Below are 12,500 nucleotides of genomic sequence, written 5' to 3'. Positions count from 1 at the left end.
CCATTGCATTCGGTTCGTTCCACAATCTTTCCTCGCGGAGATTCGAAGCTGTTGACCCCAAGAAAAATCCTGGTCCCATTGGCAAGGTTAAAGCTATGTTGGCAAAGTTAAAGGGCAAGATATTTGGGAAAAAGAAGGAAGAAGTTTCCGAAGAAAAGAAAGAAAATTGAAAACTACGCATCGATATCGTCCCGAATCTGTTCGAAGGAGCTAAAATGGTGAATGACTGTCAAGAGTCGATCATTAAAGCAGCGAACCAATCAGAACTTGAAGCAACACGCGACCAGCGGCAAGCACGGGAAAAGTCGGGCAAGCCATTTACGAGTGGTATTGGCTCTGCTTATGATTGGCTGAAGGGATAATAGCTTTGTTCTGATTGGTCAGAGAACGTGGCAGACGGGGTTCTGTGAACCAGTCATTTGCTTTGGATGTAAAAGTTGTCTCTACGTCTCTTCAAGATGCATAAGACAAGACAACCGCAGTTGCGATTGTCATGAGAAGCGTGAAGAGAAAAAGACATCTGGAACAAAAATATACAGTCAAAAAAGACTGAAGTAACTAAAGAAACCTGAATGAAATCGGGAGGAAACTGCCTTTAGACCGAGACACTCAGACACTACTGACATTTCCTTTCAAATAGTTGAGGCTCAATTTAATTGTAAGACAGTTTCTTTGTGTCTTATTCTTACAAAAAAAGAAAACAAAAAACGCTCCGCAGAATTGCAAGTCAGACAGGAGAAATTGTTGACGAGGTTTACGCACAAAAGGAACTGCTTTGAAGTCTTCAATAAAACTATACAGTAAAGTAAAATGTGAAAATAAAACCCGCTTAAGAAGTGTTTAGAGGAAAACCTTTTCTGAGAGGAGAAAGGGACTTATGAAGAAACTTATAAAGATAGAAAACGTTTCTTTAAGCGAACAATTTAACAAAATAAGAGGGAACACGTCCCAGAGGAGATAGGTAATGTCAAGCCGGATATGCACGGAAAACGCATGGGGGAAGTGAGAGCAGGTGATTATGGAACGCACTGTGTAATTTACCAGAAAACACGTGGATAAAATGCCAGGGAACTCGGAAGGGAATTTACTGGCAACCGGCATGGGGAAACACCAGGGGTTGTGTATTGGGTTGGGTGTCAGAGTAACGTAAGGAGTCGGTCTAAGTTGGGTGTCAAGCAACGCTTAATTGAGTTCTAGGGGGAAGCAAGGGAATACACGGGGAACTCACAGAAAACACATTGAAGTGCAACAAGGATCGCCTTGCATAACTGACGGGCAACGAAGAGAAACATGATTGGCCCAGAGTAATGGTTTGAAAGTCAACAGTAAGGGCTGGGGGCATATGGGTAATGAGTCGGAAAACGCGAGTGCACGCTCGACAGAATGGACAGGCAACATAGGGAACGCACGTTGAACGCATGGAGAAGGTACTACCTGCTGACCTCTGTTTGACAGGTCTTCAAATTTCAACCAATCAGCGCGCGACTCGCAAACAGCTTTGGGGGTCCATTCGAGGGCGTTTCGCGAAACGAAATGCACATGGCGTTTGAATGTTGGTGGCTTTATGCGTGTTTAGCTTAGCATTTATTTTATTTCGTTTGTTGAGAATATTGGGATACTCCAGGCCGGTTTAAGACATCAGATTTATAAAGTTAAACGTGTTATTTATGCTGATATAGCAGCGGATAGGAAGGACATGGGTAGGGAACGCATGGAGCAATTATGCAAGAGCAAACTCGAGGTAGAACTAACAGGAAAGTAGGAAAGAAAGCACGGGAAACGCATGGGGAAAACAGGGGGTTCTGTGTCCGCCCTGGGTTGGGGGTAAGCAGAGCATTAAGAATCGGCAAAAGTTTAGTGTTAATTTTACGGTTACGTTAGGGGAAATGAGGGTACATACGGGGAATTCACATGGAACTCGCGGGAAACACACTATGGAACGCCTGGCATAATGGACCGGGAAGTACACGGGAAACATGAACACTGGGAACCCACGGGAACCCTCGGGAACCCACGAGGAATGAAATAGAATAGAGTTTAGTAGTAAAGATAACTTTATTTAAGAACGGTCATAAATTACTTCAGTCATACATGTATATTGAGTACTTATCACTAACTGGCTATCTAACTACTGGCTATCACACGTAAACACTGTACAAACTACTACTATGAACGAGTAAAACAAAATAATAAGACGCTGCTTTGGAGGATTCCATGCATGAATTCAATAAAAAAAAATGGAGGAGCGAACCCGGAAAGCATGGGGAATACTCGGGGTTGTGTGTCGGCTAAGGATTGTTGTCAGCTAAATTTGGGTGGTGGCAGAAGTTAGATGTTAGTCAAGGGTTATTTTTAAGGTTAGGGCTGTTTAAGATACTCTTATGGTGTTAAGGTTTGGTTGGTTTAAGACAGTAGAGTAATGAGGAAACGCTTGGATGTCGCTCGGAGAATACAATGGAACGCACAGAGACATGTCTAACTGGTGAAACGTGGACGAACGTGGTAAAAGTATATAAATATTCAGGTCCAATACCCCTAGCAGGGGCGGATCCAGGATTTTTCTTAGAAGGGGGTGCACCACTAAGGAATTGCGTAACTGACTGGTGAGGTAAACAAATAATAATTTTAAAAGCGAATGTGAAGAGGAAGGCTTCATCTCAGGGGGGGTGCGCACCCCCTGCACTCTCCCCCTAGATCCGCCCCTGCCTAGGGGGGTTATAGTTAAAAGTGAAGTGAAGTATTAAAAGTATTAACAACTTTTAAAGACAACTTGTACTCGTAAATTAACGCATCCTGTTAAACAAAATTTTCAAAAGCAGTGCTGTCGCTAGCGACACCCCACCCCACTCCCTGTGCAAACACTTCAACCCACGTCCATCCTCAGTTGAAAGTTGAAGCAGTACAGCATAAATTTAGAACATCAAGAGAACAGACTTGTTAAGAAATACTGATATTGCAGCCTTTTAAGCCCTCTCAAGCGCTGAACGATCGTTAGATCTATCAAAGACGCCGCACTAGATCCTCTTGGCGCGCCAAGAGTGATGGGTGGATCACAAAAGGAGCAATGGAATTGAAAATTGCAAATTATGGGTACTAATTTATTCATGATGGTCTCAAACCTCATCTGCTTTCCTCAGGAAGACACGCGGTCAAGTTGATTTGTTGGAACAAATTTCAACGTCTTTGGTCCTGTTTCAGAAACTTTCTTCCCTCCAAACACAGGGACTAAATAGGGAATAGAAAATTGTAACGAGAGTCATTCCATCTTAACGGCCTGGGCGAGGAAAAAGAGAGGATTTTTCATACAACTTGCACAAGGTAAGCGAGCGACTTGCTGTCGTTTCTTGTAGTGCTTGTACAAACGCTTGCATCCTACACAATTTGCTATATCTCTCCGGTGAAAGGAATACTATGGCCGACTTACTCAGAGTGTATTCGAATTTAATCTTTCCTTCCTGTAGTTTGTAACCTAAAAGCTGCGAGGAGTAAATTTTCCAGCTTAATCTACCATAATTATCATATTTGATTGTCCCTGAACACTTAGTTTTGTATTTATAAACTATATCGATTCATTAAGAAATTTTGTTTAATGTTTGGGTAAACTATTCATTTATGATTTACGTCTACTTCTTGAGGAAAAAAGCTATTGCTCGACGTATTTTACTACGAGTGCAGCCTTTCGTGTTTTCCCTCACGTCGCGCATGTGACTCGCGCGTGTTCACGTAACTAACTTTCTAATTAACAGTCTGTAGCCAGGTTATAAGTTTTCTTTTTTTTTTTAATCGTTTAAACTGAACACACGTATGGCCCTGGGCTGGAAGGACAAGGTACAAGCGCCAATCTTGACATTACTAGTGAGTTTTTAATATCTTTTCGTTATGGGAACCATCATTTGTTGCTGCTCGGTGTATTCATGGCAGATTGCCTAAGCTCTTTGTAGAACGACAAATTTTCCGCGCTTTTTTAAAGTGCAAACATTTATAGAATTCTACAGCTGGCTATATGACAAGTGGCTTCGAATGTACACGTCTGCTACACGGAACAGCTTTAGTTACAGGGCACTATGTTATCTAACCTTTTAAGGTATTTTTCTGGGAGATTAAAACAAAGGCCAAAGCTAGTCAAATAAATTAATGTGCAATGTATTAAATCAAACACGAAAGACCGTGCTTGATCACCTTCCAAACACCGAGAGGAGAGTTGAAATACGACGCGAAGCTTCGACGTGTTGTGAATGCGGTCAAACACTGTATTGAGTGTTTGATATATCCTCTCAGTAAAAACTAAAACTAAGAAGGAAACGGAGAAATAAAATCGTAAAAACAATGCTGATCAAGATTAGATCTCCAAACACCGCCACGGTCATGACTTTCTTTGTTTAAACTTGATGAAGTACGGATAAGTTTGAGACGAACTTAGAAAGCCGACTAGTCGGGCAACCAAAGAATTCAATAAAAATTCGTCTAGTATATTTAAGATTGCACCCGCGGGAGTGGAAGAAGTTTCATTTAAGCGCCATGATTAGAACTAAATTGACCCTGGGTTTTAAAGTTTAAGATCAACCTTGTTCTCCAAGGGTGATCAACGTTTAAATTCTCCCTCCGCTTTTAATAGATTGTGAAAGAGGCAAGTGACGAGAATTCAGAAAATCATCCACTTGATATACCAATACACTCTAAGAAATAACTTCTAAAAAAATGTGTGGCATTCAGTAAGGAGAAGAACTATTTTGAACAAAGGAGTGGTTTACATAACTACAGGACGTTCAATCTCTCAAAAGGCAACTAAATACACTTGAAACAAGAAGCTCCAAGAGCTTACAACTGGGCCTGGAAGTTAAAATACTCAAATCCGCTTGTTACGAACGGAGAGCCTAACGCAGCACAGTGAAATCTTCGTACAAAATAGTAACCGAGGCTTGCTTGAGTTAATTTTCCTTGTCTTCCAGCCCAGTAATTATTTGTTGTATTTCAAACATGTAAGCTTAAAGAAAGCTGTATAAAGACAATTCCTTTGCTATTTTCGCGTTAACACGACCAGAAGTGATTGGTCAGTAATTTCACCGATAGGAACCGAGGTAATAAAAATGACACAGGTGAACATATCAATTTTGACGATGGTTCTGACTTTATTTCTTGCGCGTAAGAAACACAAAATCCACTGGACTTTCCCTGATCGGTATTGGTTGCATTTTACCGCATTAAAATACGACTTAACGCAGAGAAGATACAAATTAATTAAAAAAAACTTTAGAGTATGTGCAACTAAGTAAATGGTGAAATTTATGGTTCTTTGGGTGTAATATTCAAGGGGAAATTAGATTTCAAAAACTGCAAAATTGCTTGGTGGCGAAAGCGCTAATGAGCTGATAAATTCTTTGTAAAATTTAGATTTTTTAAACCAACGTCGTACAAAAACTATTCAATACATCGGACTCAGATTCTTTTGGAGAGTCAATCGTGCTATCTCCTTCAATGTTCAGAACTAAACTTTTGTTCAGTGGCTTGACCAAAAATCTAATCGTGTATGCTAAAGAAGCAAGTGTCGTAAACAAGAACAATTCCCTGACTCGTCACTCGACTGAATTATTTCGTTTCGACTCAACAAAATGAACGATGCGGGTTGTTGAGAAACGTTTTGTAGCCGGTTTAAAATGCGTTTATCTTGCTATGTTTTCTATTTTAGTGTAGATTAGATTTTGCGTAAATTTTTCTTTGGTACTGAATCGGATTCGTCATTTATTTTATGTGTGGTAAACTGGCACCCACGTTTTTTCACTGTCCTGTGGTATTATGAGATTAAAACTGAAAGCAAATATAAAAGGCACTAGGCTAATGACATTAATTACTTTTAATATACCAGGATCTTCTATATCGCGTTATTTTATTTTGTCGCAAAAAGCTCTAAAATGCTTGAGTTATATACATGTATGCAAACGTTCAAAGTAAGAAGTGTAAGAAGTGTTACATAATGTTTGTTATATTGGAACGCCATATTTGACCCGTTAAGTATTATTATCTTGAATCACGTCGCTGTTTGTAACATGTTATTTTCATCTCTTTTTTCAGGGTGAAGGACGTTTATGGAACTATTAAAACCGCTACTGAAGACTGATGCTCCACGCTGAAGAAGCAAGCTAACATTATCGAATTTGTCGTTGCTTGATCTGCGGATATTCTTTAATAAAGAACAAGATAGTACCTTAGGCATTTATTGACATTAAGAAATGAAAATTACGATGTTTTTGGCTGTAGGAACCCCGCAATTTTGAAACGGTTCACTGAGGTATAAGAAACAATCCAGTCTTTTGATGAAAAAGAAATCCTACTACAAAACTGGTTTGATATTTAGTTAATCTTTGAGCGGGAAAATACTGTGCGCTTCTAAACGGTACCTGGAAACGTTTCAAAAATAAACTAAGTCTTTTGGCGGGAAAAAAATCTGCGCTTTTAAATGGAGTCTAGAAATTTGTCAAAAATAAACTAAGTCTTTTGGCGGGAAAAATCTGTGCAGTTGGCGGTCAGGTTTTGCCCAGCAAAAGCCAGCCTTTATATTGGCTTGTTTACTAGACCCTTTTTAAAAGTGCAGAAAGTTTTCCCGCGTCGGCAACCCAACATAGTCAAAAAATAGTAAAAGAGATAGCCTACATTTCGACTAGTTTCCAGGCCCCTTTAAACGCGCGCACTTTTTTAATAAGTGACACAAGACTCGGTTGTTGATTACAATATTGTTTCTTTATTTCAGTGCAGTAAAGCATTAAATTGATAACTGATTTACAAGTGGTGATCTTTATTGAGTATTTATTGCATGAAAACTGTTCAACTAACTACTAAGGTCTATAGATACAGAGCAATTTTACGAGTCGTGAAATTTCTCTGTATCTATCGATCATAGTAATTAATTCTAACAGTTCACAATTAACAACTAAGTCTAAAAAATATCTGAGCAAAAATTACAACATTCAAGGGAAATAAAATACAATTTTTCCAACACTTCTCTACAAACTCGAAACTGGTATTACAGATTCATGCAAGACTTCATCCTGTTTTAACTAGCAAACTGTTTACTAAGTACGAAAACGTGATGAAAAACGATGCCGGGAAATTAAAGTAACTGGCTGTTTGTCCTTTCTGTAAAGTTCTAGCAACTAAACAGGTCAGACTTAAAAGTAATTTCTTGTCAACTTGATAAGATTTCCAAGTTTTCAATGTGTTTGATTCAAAATAAGCGCGGACCCATGTGAAGAAACCACACGAAAATAATACTAGAGTAAAACAAACGAAAATATAATTTGGCCAGAAATTTATTGTTGGCTTCAGGAATAATCCTGTTAGTTTGCTAAATAAATTCTACAATGCTAGTATTTTATGATTGCTTCTAAATATTTCAAGAATTCTTTCACTGCGTTATTTGCTGCCAAATCTAAAAGTTCCAAAGAACAGCGAGATTTTTTGAAGCATTTAAAAATATTTGCGCCGTAAAATGCAGGACGAAACGAGTTTTGAAAACTTAGATAAGGCTGCATTGCTGACAATAAATTTTGGTCCCAGGTCGAAAAAAGTAGGACGAGATTCTAAAAAAACTTTCACAATCCATAGCCTGGTAAAATGCAGGACCAAATTACTTAGACGATTTACATAAAGTTGCATGGCCGACAACGAAACTGGGTCTCTGGAGAGAAAAATACGGCGAGATCTTTTGGAAATATAAACAATTAATTGCGCCGTAAGATAAAGACGAAATTATGTTTTTCAAGGAATTAAAATTAAACTTAGTTACATGGCCGACAATAATTTAGAATTTATTATTACGGCCGATAATAATTTAGAACTCTGGAAGAAAATAGTACGGCAAGACCTTTTAGACTTGGAAATATTCATAGTTATTGCGTCGTAAAGTAATGGATGAAATCCTTTAATCAAATTGCATTTGACCGAGAACAAATTGAAGTCTTGCTTACAAAACATGGGTCCCCATGCTCCTAAGTTTGAAATCTTAATTCTCCTTACTGAATACGATACATTTCCTTCGATGTTAGTTATGAGAATATGATCATAGATCAAGACAATATTCTCTAGTGTAAGTCTCGTCTCGTCACTGAATTAGTAAAACAAAATTTGATGTCCTGATTGTTCTTCGAAATAAGACTTAATATTGTTTCGGAATAGTTGTTGTTCTTTACCTAACGAACCATACGTAGCCATGTGTTGATTTAGACTCCTCTACTTGTCCTATGGCATCTGAGGTCCACCAGAATCCATAAGGGCATAGCATCCATCAGAATTTGTTCTGTGTCCTGCGGCAATGTTGATGAAGGAGTCACTCTGTAAAAAATTAAACCCGTTCATGTCAGCAATGTAATGCTTTTAACTCGGTCGTATTTAACAAGAACTACACTGAACAATTTCTACAAACAATCGCATAAAGGTGCAAACACGCACATTCGCCAAAAACATGCAAGTACACGTAGCAGCGGCAAACATCTGAATTGTTCGCTTGAAAAAAAGCAATGGATTCTTAGCCGCCGCTTTAATGTAATACTCCATTTTTTATGAAATAGATGGGCGAAAAAAACAGTCTGGATAATTAACTATTTTTTAGAATCCAAATTCTGTGCCAAAACTCGTATTATATCCCGACCTACTGAAAAATAGAATAATTTTGTTGGAATCTCTAATTTGCATCAGAATAAAGTCAATAACTTGTTGAAGGTCATTCAAGGTCACCCAACTTTGCAGCGGCGTTTAAGGGGATTTCATCCGCAGTTTTTTGGGCAGAGGCTTAGAAGAAATCTAAAATCGAAACATATCATCTCTAGACAGCTTGAAATAATGAGAATCTGGCTCAAATCTTCTAATTTCAAGCTCTTTACCAATTGCAAAAGCAAGTGGTAATTTACATCATAATGTCAAACCAGTATGGCGGCCAGCATGGATAAATGCCACAGAAGGTCATTCAAGGTCATCCATATTGAATACGATCATATAAAGGCTCGGTCCAAATAAACGTTAAGGTAGCAAAGTACCTTTTGTCAACTCGAAAGGATTTTATTTATCACTGCATGGGTTTGATTTTCAGCTACTGGTCACATTTTGCAGGTTCAACAGAATTGTTAAGCTAAGTCGCGTATTAGTGCTTTCCACTTAATTTTTTTCGTGAACCTCTCGACTTTTGGAAAGCTCTCGATAACTCGCTCTTGCAATTTGGTTGGATAATAAATTCTAGAGGATTTGCCAAAAGAAGCAATCGTTCCCCTGACCGTACCTGTATTTGATTCCCTCAACAGAATTGAAATACATTACTTGCAAAACACTTGCAAAACACAGTAATTTTGGACAAAAGAAGTGTCCGAAAATAAAACCGTACGAAATTTTTAAGCGTCCGAAATATTTACAGCACAGTATGAAACTTTAAGCAGCTCCAAAGCTCCTAGTTTCCTTTATGGAGCGAACTCTAGTTAAGACACTGCTTGACATACGTATAATGGCTTGATATGGCGGGTCTAAAACACAGGTCACGGGTCATTGTTTTACCAATACTGGCTTAATAGAGTTCGTGTTATTTTCTCGTCGGTGTATCTGTAAAACCTTGAGGGCGCAGCAAAACTATCATTTTGACAGATGTTGTTCAAGTCTCATTCGTATTTTGTAGGCATGAATTTACCCGCTTAACTATGTTTCAGTAAAGTGTTCGAAATCTTTATAATTTGTCCAAAATTTGTCCGAAAAAAGTGTCCGAAAATTAAACGTGCGAAAGTTTAACGTCCGATTTTTTTTGCAATTAATGTAGGAACTAATAAAGAACTATAAACTCACCATTGTTGAACGACCTGAGCAGGACATTTTCCGATGAACGACCTCGATTTGTCATTGCAGCAATTCCGGTCTACAAAGAGGGTAAGAAAACAACGCGGTAAGTGTTAAGGGTCTTGAACAACAACAACAACAACAACAACAACAAAAACAATGCTCTTAATAATCAAGAGAAATTGCTTCTCAGGCTGGAACTGTTGAATACGTGAAAAAAGCAGTTTCTGTGATGACAAATTTTGTAGTGATTTAGCTTTTAGGATCCAAGAATGAAAAACATTTCAAAATTAACCCTGAAAATATAGAGATTGAATAAAGAAATTGAGCGGCTACAAAATTTGATCCCGATGTATCAAAACTAATGTAAATAAGTGAGAGAAATCGAAATTATGACTTTAAAGGACTGAAAACATTACATCTCGGTTATGTTTTGGTTTTACCAAGGCATTCAACTTTCCACTCTTCGTAATCTCTTTATAACATAACGTTAGCCTTGAACAAGTTCTGGGTTTTCCTGGCAACATCTGTTGCATTATGACTGAGAAAGTGGGGCAAGTATCGCGATTAAATCAAAACAACAATACCAAATTCTCATAACTAAAATTATAAGGAATGTATGGCAGTGTAAGGAGAATACCGAGTCTTTCGTGATCAATCAAAAAGTTAAAAGATAACAAGTTATCTGAAGTAATCTTGTTGTAGGTGGCCTCACGAGTGTCAGTGTTAGAGTCATCTTTAGTACCTGGAAGAAAACATCAGAAAAACATAAATAAGTGTTGGCTAGCTATCCCCTGCTGATCGTCTAAATAATGGAGCCTCTTATTGCACTATAATTTCTGGCACCAATGTTCTTTTCTTGGATCTGGCAGATCCAGGAAAAGAACATTATTGGTCCCAGAAATTCGAAATTAGCGTTTTCTTATGAAATGAAATAAGGATTTCAAATACAAAAAGATTGGAAGCGAATTGAACTGTCTGAGTAGAAACGATAGATTTATTGGACACAACTTTTCTTTAGATAGAAGTTTAAAATCTACTGACACGTTTATGACCATATTCTCAGTTCAGTCGACAAAAATAAACAATTCCTTGTAATTTTTCTGCGTGAAAATACTATCTACTTTTGCGAATAGTTTTTACCTCGTGAAGGACTCAAAAGCAATCAGATTTCCTGAGAAGGGGCTTTCGCATTTCAGGTTCATGCAAACCACGTGATCGGGAAGTTTGTTTGAAGCAAAGTTGTTGTTGTTGGTATTCGCGGTTTTTCGCAGCAGTTCCAGTTGACCAACGTATCCCACGCTGAATGCCAATACATTTTGTAGCGATATATAAGCGAGGAGAAAAGAAGATTTCTGCCTGTTTAAGTTATGAACGTGGATAGCAAAGCGCACGATTGACAAACACAACGTGGCAGATATTTTCATCGCATGAAAAATTTGCAATTTAAATTTAAAAAACTTTTGCAACCACGCACCAAACGGGATAATTTGATTGGATGGTCAGTGGCACAGTAAGTGCGGGAAATATAAATTTTCATGTTACAAGGAGAAATATTATCATGCAAACACACATCCCGAGAAAAAAATTTACTAGTGCATGAAAAGGTTAAAAAAATCAAGCCCATACCAAATCATCCACTCTGCCCTAAAAAGTTAGATGGTCCACTCCTAAGTGGTTTGAGCCATATTGTTCATTCCCAAACCCGACTGGTTGTCACCGATCTATTACTTTTTTAAAAACAAAAGCCCGCTTTTCGCAAAAGGTGCCATTTTTCATTTGAATTTTGTGAAAAAGTAGTGATTTTATCAAGATGCCTTTTAGCAATGCTTTTGATATTGAAGGGGCTTTGAACACTTGTTTCAACCAGAGGAGGTTAGAATATTGGCTGTAGTTAATGGCGAAAAAGTGGAAGGAATCAGTAATGCAGACGCTTGACCCATAAAATGAAGTTATTTGTTTTAGTTTATTTATTTTGTTAGCTTGCCTAACATGGCCACCTTTTCTAACAATTTATGTTAGAGCCCTTCTCAAGAGAAAAATAATGTCACGGTTTTTTCACGTTTTTTCAGCCTTTTAAAAACTCTGAAAAACGGGTTATAACAGTTCCTGAATTCATTGATTTTTTAACTTTCAAATTTAAGGTTATAAAATGATGAAATAGTCTAAGGAAAAGAACCAGTTTAGGCAAGTTGATTTAAAACATTTTTCAAGAAAGAGACAGGAAGTTCAAAGATTAACCAGAAAATTGACATAGACGCGCGTGGATGGCAGACCTCCACGTCGCCGTGGAGCGCCAATTGCGCGGATCGCGTTCTTACTATGCTGCGAGGATCACGGGCTTGACGCAGTTGGTGTTTCGGAAAATGTCCTGCTCAGCTCGTTCAACAATGGTGAGTTTATAGAGAAAGCAAAAACAAAAACAACTAACCTCAAACTACTAAAAGTACATATATTCCAAAGCCAGTCAGATTTAGAAAAGTAACGGCTGGCGGCTAATCCTTTTAAAGCTGTTAAAGTGCCACTGAAACGAAATTTTCGTACTCTCTTTTTTTAGCCCAATTTATAGTTTCAAACGTGCTTAAAATAATGGTGAACTTTATTTCTGTCAAATCCTAACGGAAAGTGCTCTTTTTAGCTGCTGAAATCGACTTTTTGGAGCAAAACTGTGTCCGGGCTCTGGAACCGAGTTT

General features: G+C 38.0%; 1 protein-coding gene across 1 annotated transcript in view; it reads left to right on the top strand.

The window, feature by feature from the left end:
• The window catches only part of LOC145465327 (GPI-anchor transamidase component PIGT-like), a 12,968-nt gene extending 10,295 nt beyond the window's left edge, over window positions 1-2,673 (top strand). The window contains exon 13 of the mRNA XM_081449104.1: window positions 1-2,673. This exon is cut by the window's left edge and continues 125 nt beyond it. Within this exon, the coding sequence (XP_081305230.1) occupies window positions 1-170 (170 nt within the window). The 3' untranslated portion in view covers window positions 171-2,673.
• The last annotated feature ends 9,827 nt before the right edge of the window (window positions 2,674-12,500 follow it).

This window comes from Orbicella franksi, chromosome 13, assembly GCF_964199315.1.
Source record: "Orbicella franksi chromosome 13, jaOrbFran1.1, whole genome shotgun sequence".
In the NCBI taxonomy this organism is placed as follows: Eukaryota; Metazoa; Cnidaria; class Anthozoa; order Scleractinia; family Merulinidae; genus Orbicella; species Orbicella franksi.
Note: the sequence above shows the minus strand (reverse complement) of the source record. Positions and strands in the feature narration are given on the sequence as shown.